General features: G+C 33.4%; 1 protein-coding gene across 3 annotated transcripts in view; it reads right to left on the bottom strand.

The window, feature by feature from the left end:
- Nucleotides 1-1,126: 1,126 nt before the first annotated feature.
- LOC145690271 (coiled-coil domain-containing protein 170-like) overlaps nt 1,127-19,157 on the bottom strand; it is a 266,079-nt gene continuing 248,048 nt past the window's right edge. Inside the window, exons 11-16 of one of the 3 annotated variants that reach the window (XM_081765008.1) lie at nt 18,017-18,085; nt 15,615-15,778; nt 13,757-13,865; nt 9,020-9,130; nt 7,887-8,012; nt 1,127-1,649 (exon numbers count right to left, since the gene is read on the bottom strand). In XM_081765008.1, the coding sequence (XP_081621134.1) occupies nt 1,338-1,649; nt 7,887-8,012; nt 9,020-9,130; nt 13,757-13,865; nt 15,615-15,778; nt 18,017-18,085 (891 nt within the window). In that variant the 3' untranslated portion in view covers nt 1,127-1,337. The remainder of the gene's footprint in view (nt 1,650-7,886; nt 8,013-9,019; nt 9,131-13,756; nt 13,866-15,614; nt 15,779-18,016; nt 18,086-19,157) is intronic. The other 2 variants (XM_081765010.1, XM_081765009.1) reach the window with 2 other exon arrangements.

A 19,157-nucleotide genomic window follows, 5' to 3' on the forward strand; every position in this document is an offset into this window, starting at 1 on the left:
GACCAGTACTGATCGGCTCATGACACTTTATATCATTTACTTACTTTTATCCATACAAGTTAACTTAGTTTCTTTGTTGTTTGCTCATAATTTCTTTTCACGCTCAGAATCTAAGCAAATAAATTCATTAACTTAATCAATTAAAATGTCATACTTGATTGATGCAGGTCTATATACCTACTTTTGGCCACTCTGTACAGTATAGGGATTGTGGATCCACGCATAAGTTAACATCACCTAATTGTCTTGGCGAGGAAATAACTAAATAACCCTGATTTATATATAAATAGAATTTTAGTGTATCACTCACCGTTTTACTTGCCATTCTACATAAAATACTTTATTTATATATATATATATATATATATATATTCATAATTCTTTGTTTAACGAGCTCCCCTTCCTGGTCTAGCGACTAGCGTGTGAGCCTTTGGTGCACGTAGTCTTGGATTCGATTCCCGATGGAAAAGTACTATAATTCACTTTCATTCACATCGATCTCCTGTAGCTTAAAGGGCATAACCATAGAACGTTAAACTAAGAAGTTTAATCTCATTTTGTTTAACGACTCTCAAAATGCCTTTGTTCTTCCTAAGAGCTTTCGCCTTCCTTATTCTTTATTTTACGTTCACCTTTCAGACTGAAATGAGGCAAAATTAAATAATAACAATAATGTTTGTAACGTGAAGCAAACTGCCTTCAAATAGTTCACAGTTGTATCGAGTGGACTGGCATTTCCTAGCTCAGTATGATTAGTTTCTGAATTAGCCAATAGATGGTACAAGAGTTCACTCAATAGCAGAGTAAATGGAAGTTGTACTAGTAATGACAGTCTATTCTTCAATCGAGAATAGAATGGCCAATGAAGAACGGTGAGACAGACGATTAGCAAATCAAAATGTCTAAAACAATTTCTAGCTACCTTCAAAATAGCTGCTATGCCATTACTCATATAATTTCCATTTACCCTGCTTAATAAAAAAATAACTTGAGGTAGGTTGACTGATATTTCGGGTACTAATACTTGACTAAAACATGGTACCTAGGTATCTAAAGCTAGTTGCTTGTTTTCCTTTTTCCTCTCCATCTTCCGCACGTGCTACAATTCTCTTTGCATAACACAGTATTTTTTTCTTCTTCTGAAAGTTGGTAATAAAATATGTAAAATAAAGTAAACACTGTGAGTTAAAATTATATTATGTCACTTTCAACACCAAGTAAACAATTTAAAACATTTCTTGTACAAAAATCTAGATAGGCCAACCATATTGTACTAGAATGATTTTCTTTTGACACTATTTTCGACAGAGTACTTTTTCCTTGTTATTATTATTTTGTTATGTAGAAGTCCTTAAGGGTCTTCTGTTGTAGATACCATTAAGATCTTCACAGTCATCTAGTCCCGAAAGGTCAGGGTTATCAACGAATCCGGAGTCCTCATAGCGTGAGCGGTCTGGAGTTCTTGATAAATTTTCTGTTGGGCTGATCGATGTGATTCGGGGATCGTCGTACTTCTTCGATACCATGGTGAATTCATGAGTGGCCTGCACTATTTTTTGCAACCTCGATATGATCTCATAATCAGGCACAGGAGTTCTTTGAGGATCCACTCCTAGAATTTTTCCAACAGTACCTCGGAAACTTAAGAGCTGTTGGGGAAGAAATAAAATACAAATAGATAATTATATTACGAAGCAGAATCAATAAGTAAAGCATAACAATTTTTTACGCCATATTATGCTGATCTAGGACTTCCAAAGTACTGAAAATTGAAAGAAATACAGATGGTGATCAGAAAAATGAAAACACCTGTAGTTGGCAACACGTCAGATGTATGGGTTGGCAGTGGTGTTGTGGCGCCCGCAGCGCCGGACCGCTGGTGGTGGTGTATTAGGTCGGTCTCCATACTACGTCAGGCGCAGTGGAACAGCAGTGTCCAGTGGCTGCAGCAGACGGAGGTAGTGTAAAATGGGAGACCTCTCAGATTTTCAAAGAGGGCAAATTGTTGGTGCGCGGTTATGTGGAGTGAGTGTGACGGCAGTGGCTACTGTGTTAGGTATGTCGCGTGGGACAGTGTCGAAGGTGATGACGGCCTACACAACACACGGGAAAACCACATCGGGGAAGCGGAACAGTGGGCGGAAGAAAATCATGAGTGACAGGTCACGCCGGGTATTAAAGCTCATTGTCACGCAGAACCGTTGTGCCACTGCGGAGCAAGTGATTGAGGAACTCAATCAGCATATCCCCCACCTTGTTTAGACAATCACATTCCGCCGCGAATTACATGACATGAACTTACGGGGTCGTGTTGCACGGGCCAAACCGCTCATCAGGGACCATAACGCTTTCGCACGTCGCAAATGGTGCCGCGACTATGCAACTTGGACCGTTGAGGACTGGGAATGTGTGATATGGTAGGATAAGTCATCCTTCACCCTATTCCCAACCACGGGCCGTGTTTATATGTGGAGAACGCCCAAAGAAGTTTATGATCTGCAGTGTCTCCGCCCAACCGTGAAACACGGCGGCGGCTTGGTGATGCTGTGGGCCGCCATATCATGGTTTTCATTGGGTCCTGTGGTCACACTTAGCGGACGAATCACTGCCAACGATTATGTCGCAATTTTAGGAGACCACTTGCATCCTATGGTCCGGATGTTGTTCCCGGACAATGACGCCATCTTCCAGAATGATAATGCACCCATTCACACAACTGGCGTTGTTGCAGCGTGGTTTGAGGAACATTGGGATGAAGTTCAGCACCTCCCCTGGCCCGCCCAATCCCCAGATCTCAACATAATTGAACATCTGTGGTCCGTATTGGAAACACGACTCCGGCGACGATTTCCACCTCCATCCTCTCTCACAGAACTGGCTGATGCCCTGCACGAGGAATGGTGTAAAATTCCACTTGCTACCATTCACGACCTCTATGCCTCCATCCCACGTCGCATCAAGGCTGTTCTGAAGGCGAAAGGTGGCCCGACACCATATTAATCTGGTAAGTTGCAATTTCGTTCAGGTGTTTCCATTTTTCTGATCACCATCTGTACATCGAAGTTCGCACTGTACCTAGGTAGTAGGTAGTTGTTCGATTAGGTGCATCTAGCAGCAGAAGCGGAAACTATCAGCAAATATTGTGCATGTGTTACAGTTGTCTATTTGTGATGAGCAGAGAGGTGTAGTTCATTTCTGAGGCCAAAAAGACAAAGCCCGAATGAAATTCATGAGGGAGTGGTGTGCGCGTGTGAGGAAAATTGTATGGACCACATCAAAATATCCAGGTGGTGCAATTTCTTTCAAGAGAGTCATGTGAATCTTGCGGATTTGCCTCGTGCTGGGTGTTCAATAACAGTAACAAGCGAACAGAATGTTACGGTCATTGAAGAGGCAATTAGTAATGACCGGCAAATCCACCTTCGAATATTGTTGAACATGTTCAAATTTTGTACAGTACAGTGTATACTATAGAGCATGACAAACTAATTTTGTAAAGTGAGTACTCGGTGGGTCCTCACAGGTGTCCACAAGGAGCAGTAAATGATGACATTCTTGGACCACCGAGTGAGAAGCTGAAGAAGTTTGGGCGGAAGGTACTCGAACACACGCCGTACGGTTCTGATAATCTTTTCCGCCCGATTCTTGGCTGGTCAATGTTTCAATCCCGATGTTGAAGGCGAAATCGGTTATGCGCACATGGCTATACCCCGAAAAGACGGATGTCTGTGAAAATTTTTAATTTTTCTTTTTTAATTTGTGGTACGATGGAAAAAGTATTTTGATAGACTAGCATGTCCCTTGCTGCTATGTTGAAAACTAAATTTACTATGAACCTAAACTTTGTATATATTCTTTGCTGTGTTTTTTATCACAGTATCTTGTTCATAAATTGCCGTGTGTTATTAATTTATCCGTCCTTTTATATTCTTCCATAATACTCTGGTTTCTACTTGTTACTATACTTGAAACTTAGCTAAATTTCTTTTTTCAATTGTATCAACAACAAAGCAATGCAGTAAAAGTTTTGTTTCACTTAATTTATTTCGTTACAACCGCAAGTGGTGTTGAGTCCTGTGCTATCTTTTGTTTTTTGCTCATTGATTGATCTATATGGAGTTTTTTTTTTTTTTTTCCTATTTTCTTCGAAATGAACTGGAATTTTAAACATGTGATTTTACTGATTAGTTAAATGTCCCGTGCTATTTCAAAATGAATTTGCATTGTACGTATATAAATTTAATACTACTACAATTAAATTTGATTGTTAACGTTATATACAATAAACTTTTAGCTTTCACAAAATAAGGAATATTTAGATAAGATTTGAAAAAGAAATCAGTTCACTAAATTTCCAGTTTATTTCAAGGAAAACAAAAATAATTCCCCATATAATTCAATCAGTGGACTAAAAAATGGCACAGGAATTCAACACTGTTAATTTTTGAACACTGTACATTTTATAAACAAGGTATATAACATAAACAACTTACCCAGATAAACTAGCTATTTTATAGATATTGAAGAAGATTCGATAATGTAAACTAAAAAGTAATGTTAAAGAGCATTGAAGAATTTGAGGGCAGAAGAACCAAAGAGGCAGAAGAACGATACATAAATTGTATAAAAACTGAAACGTAGTTATAGGAAAAGAAACACAAAAGGATGTGGAAATAGAGAAAGGCATGCTGTAAGGATGCAGATTTTTCACACACTTTCGTACAATATATATAAGAGAAAGTATTAAGAGATTTATTTCGCCTACAATAAAAATGGCATTAAGGTAAACGGAAAATTAAGTACTATAAGGTTTTTAGATGATATGACATTGGAAGTAGAATAGAAAATATTTTACAAGAAGCACACACAAGTTTTAGTGTTAAACTGAAAAAAAAAATGCAATATGGAAATAAACAAGACTATGGTGAAAATACTCACCTACACTGATAAGGAACAGATTTAAATACGAATTTTACTTAAACAGTTAAAGAAAAATATCCTCGGATAGGAGAAATGAAAAAGAAGTTGAAAATACGACAGAAGGATAAAGAAGCCTCCTACGAAACAGAAGGCTACTGGTGTACAGGAACAGATATCATAACAGTAATCTCCTCTCTCTCTCCCACACTCACTCACTCACTCTATCTATCTATCTATCTATCTATCTATCTATCTATCTATCTATCTATATATATATATATATATATATATATATATATATATATATATATATATAGGGTGTTTCAAAACAACTCCGACAACGTTTGGGAGGTGATTCCTGATACCAAGATAAGACAAAAAGTATAGATCAACCTTGGTGCACAAATTCTCCCTTTCGGAGTTATAGGCTGCCGGAAACATGGAAAAATGAATTTTAAAGATTCGTAGCTCCAATACTATAGGAACTACCGAAGTCGGGTCAAGACTTCACTTAGGAACTAATATGTGTCCTATCCAAAAATCCATTTTTCAGAATCCTAAGATACGTAACAATTTTTATAGGGGTTTGGCTACGGGCATACAATTTGAAGTACTCACCAACTACTACTATAAAAATTGTTGCGCAAATACTACAGGATTCCGAAACATGGATATTTGGATAGGGCACATACTAGTTCCTGAGTGAACTCTTGACCCCACTTCGGTAGTTCCCATAGTATTGGAGCTATAAACCTTTAAAGTTCATTTTCTCATGTTTTCGGCAGCCTATAACTCCGAAAGGGAGCGTTTGTGCACCAAGGTTGGTCTATACTTTTTGTCTTATCTTGGTATTAGGAATCACCTCCTAAACGTTGTCGGAGTTGTTTTGAAACACCCTATATATATAACATTAAGATGTTTGAATTGATATATCAGGAACATGCACTTGTCAAAAAAGATAAAAATGAAAGTCAGAAGTATTAGAGATTTTAAAAAATAAAATAAAATCTTTAGTTTTATGTCCTATGATTATGTCCTGTATTCTAAAGGAGACGAATAATTAATGCAAGGGAAGGAATGAAAGAATTGACTATCAGAAATATGGGAAGAAACGAGAGAATCTTGAGAAAATTCATGGACATAATGTTGTCCACCAAAAATTCTCATGATCTGAGATCAAATTAGAGGCTCCCAGCACCACACATGAGGGCTCTACGACTGAGCCACTGTGACCCCTCTTCGAGATGTGCTGTCGAAAAACACTATGTATACCAGGGGTGTGCAACTTGGAACAGTGGGCGGGCCACTCATAGAGCACTAAATGGTGTCGCGGACCTCACTGTAGGTATATCATTTTTACGACAATTGAATAGTATAGTATTAAATGATGAAACATGTTCATCGTAATTTACGTCACAATAATACAAAACAACTGTTATACGGGTAACCAAAATATTTACTCACTAAAGAGGAGCAGAATAATGTATTTAGAACTTTGTTGGTACATCTAGCAATCCTTATACCGAGGGGATTTTCTACCAAGTACCTGTGCTTGCCAAGTGCTTGTCTTCAGGATGTTACCACGTTTCGCATTGTTTGATCGAAGGAAAATTTCCAGTTTACTCTTAATAGGTTTTGTAAAAAAGAAAAATTATAATAATTATTGTTTTCAATAACTGACCAGCGGGCCGGAAGACAGAGTTAGGCGGGCCAAATATGGCCCGCGGGCCGGCTGTTGCACACGGCTAATGTATACCATGGGGGTAGAAAGAAGTGACAGAGACTTATTAAAAGAAGCAAACGCAAACTATGCACATTGTTCATGATACAGAAAACAAGGTATGGCATAATTCGCCACTCAAATTTAACTAAGATACTGATGGAAAGGAGAATTAAAGAACTGACAGGATGTAGACAACCAATAATGGAGTATCTGAATGATTAGAAAAGGACGCTCATATCGGAGTGTATTCGCACCGACTACATGAGGGCAAAAGGATATGTGTTTCCAAGGAACTTGTCTGTAGAAACATTGCCCCACCCGAAAAAACTCATCATTGAGGGAAATACTAGATAAATACTTAAATAAAATAAAACAGTATTTTTAAACATGCTTTATTAAAAATAATAATAAACAAAATACAGTAAATCGTACTTAAAGTAAAAAATAATTTTGTTTTTTAGAAAATTACTTTCTGAAAAAATTCCATTCATGCATAACTAGAAAGAAAAACATGGAGAACACTCTCATATACAATCATTTGATAAATTCTTCATATGTGACGTAATATCATTATATATATATATATATATATATATATATATATATATATATATATATATATATATATATATATATATATATATATATATATATATATATATATTATGAGCCAGAAACACTCGGTATTTATTGGCCATGGCCAATCATTTTATTTAATATATGGGTATAAACTTGCACGTGCATACAGATAAGGTATCATGTTAGTGCCTCCAATGGCATTTCAAAAACTCGACAATGGTATCGACGTTCCAAACAATTAGCATTAAATAGACGAAAATGAAATTACTCCTGTATTGCGCTCAACCACGTTTGGTTAAAGCAAACAAAACGAGATAAGTTATTTTTGTACGATAGTATGCATGGAAAACATTTTGTAAATGCAAAACTACTTACTTATTATTTTCCAAAATTATGATGAATATTGTTCTCTTGTAAATATTTCGAATTCTACTCAGTTTCTTTTTTCAGCACATCTGAGGGGATGATTCGTTCTAACTTTTGTTTATTCTTCAAATGTTAGGTTAAGTATCTTATGCATCAAGAATATTGAGAAACAACCAATTAGAAACATTCATCTTCTCAGATGTCCTGAAGAAAGAATTAAAATAATAATAATAATAATAATTACTAGATATACTGCAGAGTTCTTGTCGCCCTGATCAGCAAATATCTAGTGTTTTACCTGATTTTCCCTGCGAGATGTGTCAGACAACGACTGCTTCACGTTATCCAGTTCGTCCTTGAGAAGCTGCAGTGTGTGATCATTAAGAGAACGTTCTTGTTCAGCTGTTTGACTCGTTTCTCGTACCTATGCAAGAAAATGAGTTTGTAAAAGGACGAGCTTTTCTGGTTAAATATGGGTTATATTTCAGCCTTTTAGCATATTAGTTGTTTCATAAATGCATTCTCTCTCAACAATAACCGTTTTACGTTTGACACAAAATACTTCATAATGCCACAAAGATATACTCAATATTTTATACACAAACTTTCTATATAAAACAAAAGACAAAATCTGACCAAAGAATATATTATCTAGTAAATAATAGCGTTATTTCGGCAAGGTATCTTAATAAGACTCAAAGTATATGAAAGTATACGTATACTACTTAATGAGACTTCTAATCGAAAGGTGTTCTGTTCTAAAAATATACATGAACATGTATTAAAATATGTCATACACTTACCATTATCTAACACTAGTCTGCATTATTAACGAAATTTTTACTATAAACACATGTAAGATGTATCGAGATGTTGCTTGTTGCTTGACAACCAGCTTTCAAACACACGGATTATTTTCAAAGAAGTGTAGCTGTGGCTCGTGCCAAAAATAATTATATAAAGGCAAAGGTAACTCCCATTCGGGACAGAACTTACCCAACCTGAGGGCCAAGGAACCAAGGAATCAAAATTTAATCTGGACAAAGTTGGTTTTGACAATGAGATTACTTTATATAGAGAAATAAACATGCTACTATTAACTTTAATCACTCATGATTTAATTAAAATTACGAATATGTTAATTTTCTACCACTCAGTAGTGTAATTTCAATTAGCACATTTGGCAACATTGATTATTAATACTTTGAAAATGGCCAGCTTCATAAGAACTATTCTCGCAAGTTTCCTGATATATTTTAGTTCCTTTATTCATCAAACGTTTCTGTAATATAGAAAAGACATACATACAAGATGTAATTATAATCCGTGAAGTGCTTATTCTGCGTAAAACTCAAACGGTAAGTAAGTTGTAATTTTTTAAATATATTATCACAGTTTCAATAATAATTGAGAGTTCTAAAAATCACTTACTTGATCTTTTAATAAAGCAACTTTTCTACTATATTTGGTCCGAAGAATTTCACACTCTGCCAGTCTTTTCTGCAGTTCTTCTAATTTCCGTCCCCTTTCCAATGCTACTATCTGTAATAGACAGTACAGTTAAAAATTATTTTCATTTACAGCAACAAGTAAAGGATTTACAATTTTGTAAGAGCCTACAAAGTGAATATTAACATTTATAATATCTAAATCAAACTTGGCATTTGCTTGATATTCAGTAATCCCCTCGTAATGAGTTAATTGTAATTGATAATTTTCAACATTCTAAAAGCTTATGTTTATCATATTCAATAATATTGTAAGTGACAATTGTCCTGAAGTTACGATCTTTTCTTTGCATTTTCGGTCTGATTTGAAAATTCATGTCGGTTTTTTTTTTTTAAATTTAAAAATTTTAAAATATTCAATTATAAATAAACCAAATTAATGTCTGAATTTAGGCTATTGGCAATCCTAAATTAGAAACGAAAAGATAGAGAAATCCACTCTAACTACGTAGGGAATACTTCATCACAAGAATAATAATAATAATTATTATTATTAATAATAATAATAATAATAATAATAATAATAATAATAATAATAATAATAGCTTTATTATATACAAGTACTACATCACCTGTAGAAAAGTTACTAAATAATATGTGCGCAATCCATTCGACCTATTTCCAATTAGGAGCATATAAGAGATGCAAGAAAACTATTCTGCACCAGTAATATACCCAAATTTTTAAAAGGCCTTAAGTGATGGCAACAACGCGTCACCAAAATACCACTCACCTGCCGTTTATGGCTTGATGGGAGAGTTGTGGTCAACAGGAGATGGTTAATAAAGACAGTCAACCGAGAACCATTTGACCGCGCCGACTTTTAAAAAGTGTGTTTTTTTTTCTTTCTTTTGTATTTTGCTTAAATATTAAGCTAAATAAGACCTCCTATTCCTAAAGTGGTTTTGACTCTGTGAATTCCGTAAGCCTAAAAAACTGCATAAGACAAAAATGTTTCTATTTTTTTTATAATTATTTCCTTCGAGACATGATTAACAATTAGTTTGTCCCAGTAAAATATTATTACAAGAAAACAACAATTGAACTGAACTATATATTTTAATATATAGTTTAATTATAGAATGAACCATCAGTTTACTTGTACGTTACTGGCTAATGAATTGAATGTCGCCACATATAATATAATAATAATAATAATAATAATAATAATAATAATAATAATAATAATAATAATAATAATAATAATAATAATAATAATAATAATAATAATAATAATAATAATAGAAGAAGAAGAAGAAGAAGAAGAAGAATAACTTATTGGTTCGATGCATAAGTTCGTGCAGTTTTCTTTTGGGTTGGCAACAATGTGGCGTGAAGCGATTGTTTATCGTTATTCCCTTGTTTTACTGTAGTTTGGAGTTGTGTGTTGTGAAACACAGGCTTTCTTGATTGTGAATGTATTATTGTATATATTTCAGACACACTAATACGGAATGTCAAGTTGAGAAAAGTGATCATTTCCGTCAGATTTTACTCTTCAAGTTTAACCGAGGATCCAGTGCAGCAGAAGCTGCGAGAACAATTTGTGCAGTGTACGGGAACGAAGCAATTGCTGAAAGAACAGCACAGAAATGGTTTTCTCACTTTTGAGCAGGATGGTTTGACTTGTCTAATGATCCACGTTCTGAAAGACCTTTAGATTTTGACGAAAATCGCTTGAATGAGTTGCTTCATGAGAATCCCCATCAAACAAAGCGGGCAATGGCCCAAGTTTTTGAATGTGTATGCATCAGTGGCCCAAGTTTCAGTGATCAAATTTGAACCACTTGTTACTTCACAAATAGTGATTATTTTGTGAAAATTAGAGCTTTTTCCAGTGTATCCCTTTTGAAATAATTTTAAAAGAAATTATGCATCACGAAGTCGACACATAACTACTAGATTTGAAGCCAAATTAAAGAATGCATTGCAACTTAAAATCAGCAATAGTATCTCTACAAATCTAAAATTATTCAAATCAATATGTCCTTGGGTTGACTCAGCTTCATGTGTAAGCATATATACAGCTGAAAATGACTAAACAGCTTCGAAACTTTCTCGGCTAATATCAAAATGCTAATGCATCTTGTGTCATTTCGTACCTCTTTCGTAAATCATCCATAGCGACCAAGAGCACCATGGTATACAGTTTATAATCACTGCTATGTCGTTTTTCGATAAGATATGACCACAAGAAAACTCTTAGCTTAAACGACTTATCTGAATTATTTTGTTTCCCCGTAGGAATCGACTAGTGCAAGTCTCGATTTCTGGAGATGACTACATCAGGTCAAATCGGGAGCCAAATAGAAGACAACTCACTCATTGACAAATATTAAAAGATAAATGAAAATACTAACTTCGTTGATTGCATCTGTAAGAGTTTTGCTGAATAGTTTCGGCCACTTACGCTCTGGCCTTGTTCACCAGGAGGAAAAGGTTACCTGATGAAAAGGCCATAGCATAAATGACCGAAACCACTCAGGTAACCTCTACAGACGTAATCAGCTGAGTTAGTGTTTTCGCTTATCTTCTTAGTAATAACTTTAGAGTGACAATAGGAGAGAAAAAAGTATGATGATCGTGAAAAAAAAAAAAAAAAAAAAATCAAATTCGATATTTCAACGAATTTACACACTTCATGGTCTCTACATGTCGAAAAACATATTTTTGTAGACTGTCCGTCTGTTTGTTCTGATGTACATTCGCCTAGAGACCATACCATTCAACGTATCGAGACTAAATTTTAATCTTAAGGCTTTTATTATGTGATTCTCCAGAGGGATTACTCGAATTTTCTTCCTACTCCTAAAAATAAGGATAGTTCACTGAGGGTGAAAATCAAAATTTTCGATTGTCTCAAAAACAGTTCTAATGATTTTGTTTATATTTCATAAATCAATTTCAATAACCACCCCATACCGTGTTATAAGTCATTTCTCTGGGAAAATCGAGAATGGGGAGTTTGCTCTTGGGAATGAGTATTTTTCGGACGATTTTTTCAGAAACGAGTCAGGCGATACTGTTCATATTTGAATAATATCCTGACAATATAGTGTTTAATTTGTCCTAGGAAAATATACAAGAATAGTTTATTCTTAGCGAGAGGATATTCGGACGATTTTCTCAAAAATGACTCAGGCGATTTTGTTCATATTTCATAATTAAATATTTCATTAATAACTCTATAACGAAGCTTAAATTACTTTTTGGGAATAAATTCACAAGAGGTAGTTTACTCATGGGATGAGTTTCTTTTCAGACTGCTTCCTTAAAATGACTCAGGCGATTTTGTTCATATTTCACAAATAAATACTTCATTAACATTCCTATAGTGTTACATATAGAACTTCCATGAGGATATCTACAAGTGATAGTTTACTCTTGGGGTGTCTTTATTGACAGTTTTGTGAAATACTTCTTCTGCAGTTTTGTTATAATATATACAAATATCTCATTAATAGCTTTAACATATGGCAAAAGACATGTTCTTGTGGAAAAAAAATCTACAAGGGATAATTTCCTTTTAGGAGTGAGTTTTCTTTGGCCGAAATTTTCCGAAAATGTCTTATAATTTTGTTTCTATATCACAAGAAAATGTTTCATTAATAACTGCAGCACACTATGATTTAGTTTAAGGAGCGAGAAAGTTTAGTGCAGTGGCCCATACTTTTATTTCATTTAAGATACTTCAATTTCTGACTTTAAATAAACCATTCAAATTACAAGTACACTGGTAGTAAATCATTCACAATTACGAGTTTACTTTGAGTGAGGTTAAAAAATGGAGTATGAAGAATACGTTAAAGTTCTGCAGACAGCATTGTTAGCATGGACAATAAATGTTATAGCGAGAAGAGAGAAAGATGGAAGAAGGAACGATAAAGTTGACTATTCAGTAATTTCAGATGGGCGTACAATTTTTAACTTCGAATCGAGATTTGGAAATGAAACAGTATGATTTTTTTTTCTTTTTTGCTTGCTTGCTTGGTGTGATGTAATTCTTGGATGCTATTCAAGATACAAAGGAAATGATCCAAATCAAATTTTGTCTTCAGCTTCAAATTCATCGCCACTCAAAGCACACTGTGAAATGCGCATTCAATAGTCCACTGAAAATTAATGCTACGATAGAGCTTTCAGACCTTTGACCTTGCATTTTACCTTTATTTGGTCGCTTCCAGAACTTTGGACCTGCGCTAAAAGATTCCTGGCATCAAATTACGTAGGAATCTTTGAAAAATTTTCGAAACAAAATAATCCAGTAACTTCAGTTTAACCAAACTTTTCTGAACTGTCTTTCTTTAGCTTGTTGGAAAATGAATGGTAACAAAAGAAAACTGCTGTTGTTCGAAGTTTCACTATCCAGATGAGTGTTTGCACTGTGTAATCTTAACTCAATTTCAACTCTTAATCTCCAAAATTTTTAGTGAAACTTTGCAGACCTAAGTAAGCCACTTCCCAGTAGTGGAGACCAAAGATCTGCAAATCCACGTCATTAGGCCATAATATTATAACAACTTTATTAAATAATACCACTAACTGTCAAATTATCATCACGATCTTAGACAGAAAGCTATTTCTGGCTTCTTATTTGTAACAAAAATAATCAAGATTTTTATCTGACAACAGTATTAAATAATTGATAATGTTCACCTACTTTGTATTCTGCTGCATCTGCTAGTTGTGCTTTAAGGTCTCGAGACATAGCGCGTGTGTCAGCCAGTTGTAATTGTAAACGTTCGACTTGTTTCAGAAGTTTCTTTGCTCTGAAATTAAAAAGAAGAAACATATTTCCTGAAAATCATTGTACAGAGTGCAGTGCAAGTGTTTAGACTATTTTAAATTGCAAATCATATATATATTAGGTTTAATAATTTAACATTTACAAATGTAAACTATATGTAAAAACATACATGTGGTGGTTTATGTCCTGAAAATAATCCCACTCACGTGAGCAACATGTTCATGCAACATCTACTAGAATCTGTAGAATTGCGTAATGGGCATCTCTACCAGAAATTGCTATATTTCTGAAAAGTGTTCTAAGATGTGAAGTAGTGTTACGTAGACTTCTTCAAGATTCCTTTCTCTGCACACACAGAAAACACAAGAGAGACAAATGACATTCTGATAAACCCGGCGAGCTGAAAATTCATTGATGTGAACATATATGAATGTGCCTAATCAAAATGTTCAAGAATCATGTCCAATACCTTTCTACAAAATTCAGCCTACAAAATACAGGGTGTGGCTGTAGATTTTAAATGGGTCACAATTTGAAAATGTAAAATCCATTTTACGCTTCTATTCAACATATATAATGACCCAGAATATCGACGATCAGAAGACAACGCTTGGGATTATGCTGTATTGGTCTCTCCGTCCCTTCACACGTTTCCATGAATTCGTACGGTTAATGGACGAACTAGTAACTTCTTGCTTGTGGCTTATGCGATTGTTCCGAAATTTTTTTCAATTTTTTTCCACGTTGAAATGGATGCATGAACTCATACTGTGGCAGTCACTGTTCTTGAAAAATAAATACATTGCAAATGCACCATACTGACTTGTCCAACATTCTATAATTAGTTAATGCTATGAATCGCTTCATACAAAATGTAAATTAGGTCACTGTCTACCGGGAGATGCCTTCGGCGAGAGTTCCAAACTGTGTAAATAATTCTGTCGAATCTTGCACTATAAGAACGGAATATGGCAAGATCTTAAATTGCATTTTTTTAAAATCATTCCATTCTACAACATTCAGCAAGTTTGAAATGTTCATCTAGATGTATATTATTGGTAAATATTCTTTTTCTGTTTCTTTCCTATGAACAATATCATATAAATTGTTACTGTACTTCAAACAAAACAGAAGAGGGTGCGTTATCAATAAATAACATAAGTTTAAATTATTTTAAAATTCATTGTAACCATAGGTTAAGAAAATATAATATCCCAAAAAACTAATCTTATGCTCGGATCAAAATTAGAAACGAATTGACAGTTCAAAACCATGTGGAAATTTGTGTTGAGAGGGGAAGCTACGTCAGTGGTTATTAAGGTCACCGAGAGAAGAACCAATCATATACGTCCTGGCGGTAGTTACAAATGGAAGATGTTGCCACCTTGTAACAGATGTTCAGAAATGTTTGTCGACCGAAGTGGAGGGAGAACAGTAGACACCTCAACAGAATACTCGTGACGTGAGAACAGAGCAACAGGTGCTCCTCTATATGTCAAGTCGTTTATTATTTTGATCTAAGTATAGTTAGGTTTTAATTTTGGTTTAGAAGGGACTATAACGAAAATTAAACTTATAAGCATGATTCTTACGTCAAGACAAAGAAATTAGCAAAAACTTTCAGCGCATTGAAGCTTCTAAACTTACAAGTAACCAACTAATGATAACAGGATCTTCCTCTTCCTATTACATTATAATTATTATTTCTTCATGACCCGTCGAAACAGAATTAAATTTGAGAACAAAACCCTTGAATAAACACCTTTTCTACCTTGCATTCGCTTCGTCCCTTTCATTTTCCATGATGGATCTAATGCGAGAGTTATCTTCCATGAGTGCAATCTTCCGTCGAAGAAGATCCAAGTGCAGGTCTCGGCGTTGTAATTGTTCTCGAAGTGTCCGCACGCGGCGCTGTAGTTGATACACTGCTGCAGTCTAAGAAAGAAAATAAATACTTTAAAAAAAATATTTCATTACAGAAGAGAGATAATGAATCTTTATATATATATTTTAATAGTATGTACTTTGACCTTGGTCAAATAGTCAATATCAATAAGGTTATGATATAAATAGAAACGTTTTCTTTCTTTAAAAAAATTGCGAAATAGAACATGAAGAAAAACAAGAAAAATCATTGAAAATTGTAAGTGAAAAACGAAAACAAAGAGTATACAAAAGATATCTTATCGAAATGCAAAACTGAGATTAGCTGTAAAGGATGCGTCGTTGTCTACCGAATTGTACACAATGACGATTATATTGACAGTTACTTTATAAAATTACGTCTTATTGCAGGAATTTCTAGTATTAGATGTAATTTTTGAACATACTTCAATTATGTTAAAATTATATAGATATATAACTATAATTCGTTTAATACAAAAAAGCAAGTTGTTGATTTTTTTTTAAAAAGTACCTTATTTCCTGAAACATTGTTTTTTTAAGTTTTATGTAGATGATATTTTATAGATTCTTCAAACAGAACGAAGTATAATAAAAAAATAGACTATTATTTAAAAAAATAATCATAAATAAACATAACCCATATAATCGATAAATAATTTTGAGAGTATTCCTTATATTTTATAAAAATACATATCACATAATGTGTTGGTCGAATTTTCCTCAAAAATCGAAAATTCTATCAAAGACTTGCAAGTGTTTTCGCGAATAGAAGTAAACCTACATCTGACAAAATTCCTTTTAAATTAATCCATGGCTAAATTAGAACCTATTCACTCTGATTCGAAGTTTTTTTTTTTTTTTTTTTTTTTTCAATTATGACTCATCATACAAGAAATACTGGTTTACTCCTTTAACTGATGTTGATTTTCTGTCGTCTTGTGAATTCATTAAACTCTGAAACGAACTCTATTTTAAGGGTTGGTTTTGTGTTTTCCTTCAATTTGTCAATATGCGTATGTTGTTTTAATAATCTGTAATTCATGTAAACATACTTTTTTATTTGGTTATATCTGTCTTGTTTCGTTACTACTTTTTTTCTCGTTTTGCCATCATATTCCAGTGTAAAATGACAACCAAATTATATGTAGGGTTTTGTTCATTGATGGAAAATAATTTAGGATTTTTGCATTCTGAAAAAAGAAAAAAAAACTACTTGAACTATATATTTTCAGTATTTTTTTAAGCACAGTTAAGTATGTTATAGATCTATCAATTCATAGTTATTAATTGTCATGTTATAACTGATAACAAGATTTATGTCACTTAGCTATATACTGTCAAGCAATAAACACATTCGCTTATTCAAGCCTCCCATTGACCGTTGTGAATGCTGGAGAAATTGCTAGACGTAGAGAGGCAGAAAAGGAAAGGAAATATAATAATCTCCTCGATAAATTTATATTTGCTCCAATAGCTATCGAGACCAGTGGAGCATGGGGTTCTAGAAGCCTTGATTTTGTTAGAGAGATAGGCAGACGCATATCTATCGTTTCTGGAGATATTCGTTCAGCATCCTTCTTATTTCAACGTATATCTATTGCGGTCCAACGTGGCAACGTTTCGTCAGTTCTTGGTACGTTGCCACCTGGAAGGGAACTGGAGGAGGTGTTTCTTCTCTAGTACAATAGATACAAGCGAACAATAGAATAATAAAAGTAATAGAATGTATATATTTTGATTAACTAAATTGATTTCCTTTTTCTTTTGAGCATGTCTATTAATATAAATATATAAATATAGGTGTATATACTATTACATTACTATTAAGCAATTTCGTATTTGAATTGACCCATGTAAATGTATACTTATTGAATGTTTATGAAATTCTGTATTAATTTATTAGTAAACGTAAAAATATGATTATTCTTTTATAATGTTAAAAAAAAATATATTATCAGTTATAGTATGACAATAATATGAATTAACAGATCTATAATACTGTTGTTGTTGATCTATGATTTGGTGTATTCTTTTTGTCAATTTAACAAATGAAAATGTTAGATCTATATTTTGAAAAAGATTTTATTTCATATTTACAATTTTTGGTTTATTTCACTTTAGTTTTCTTTATCATTATATATAAAATTACTTGTATCTTTTTATGCGAAGTTTAACAATGTTTTGAAATTGAACAATTTAACAGTTTAATAGTTATTTAGAGTTTATTATTGTTGTTGTTGTGTTGTCAGTGGAAGAAATCCTCCTTACATCTTTAAAACATCCTTCGTGAAAGGATCTTTCTCGTCGGAGAATGGTAGGTCGATAGCCACTCAGGAGCTGAACAACGAAAATAAAATACAGTGTGTGAGAGAACTTCGTTAAAAAAGGTTATCCAAAGAAAAATAATTGAAAGTTGAATAATATTCTGTAAACTTACTTCTAAAGAAAATGTTATAAAAAAGGTGGTAAACAAAAACTGAAATATATTGCTTGATTGTAATTCAAACTTATTTATAGAATACTATATAGTTTGTTGATGATTATGGTAAGATATGAATAATGAAAATACTTTGTGAATTGTTTGCTTCTATTTTACACTAAAACCCATTACATGTTTTAATATTATTACATATTTTATAAAACGCTGCAAATTATTTAATTACAACTAAATCATATGATGAACTTGATCTACAACTAAATCATATGGTGAACTTGATCTACAACTAAATCATATGATGAACATAATCTACAACTAAATCATATGATGAACATGATCTACAACTAAATTATATGGTGAACATGATCTATGACTAAATCATATGATGAACGTGATCTACAATTAAATCATAAGATGAACTTGATCTACAACTAAATCATATGATAAACTTTATCTATAATTAAATCATATGATGAACTTGATCTGCAACTAAATCATAAGATGAACTTGATCTACAACTAAATCATATGATGAACTTGATCTATAGTCCTCTTGGAAAGACTAAAGTTTCCCATATATTGTAAGTTTTTGAAAACTTGTAACCCCACACTAAATTATTACAGCAAAACATTAAATAATAACACCATTTTAAAGGTTTTGTAGCTTTCTTTAATTTTGTATAAAAAGTAGCATTTCTAAAATCCCAGATAACATGGCGAACTTCAGCAGATTTTCAAAGCAAGTCACGCTAAATTACTGAAAATTTGCATTGTAAGTATGTAAGTTTGCAACAAGCTTATGTTGCATATCAAGTCAGCTGGAAGTCTTTTGCAAAGTTATACTGCAGTAGTCAGTAACAAATTCGCAAATTCATAGCACATTTGGCAATATATTGACTCAATGTTTGCACTTCTACACAAATTAAAGAAGTGGATAATGCTATATATGTACTAATATTCATAGTCTCATTAT

Source organism: Thermobia domestica, chromosome 7 (assembly GCF_964235325.1).
Source record: "Thermobia domestica chromosome 7, izTheDome1.hap1.1, whole genome shotgun sequence".
Classification (NCBI taxonomy): Eukaryota; Metazoa; Arthropoda; class Insecta; order Zygentoma; family Lepismatidae; genus Thermobia; species Thermobia domestica.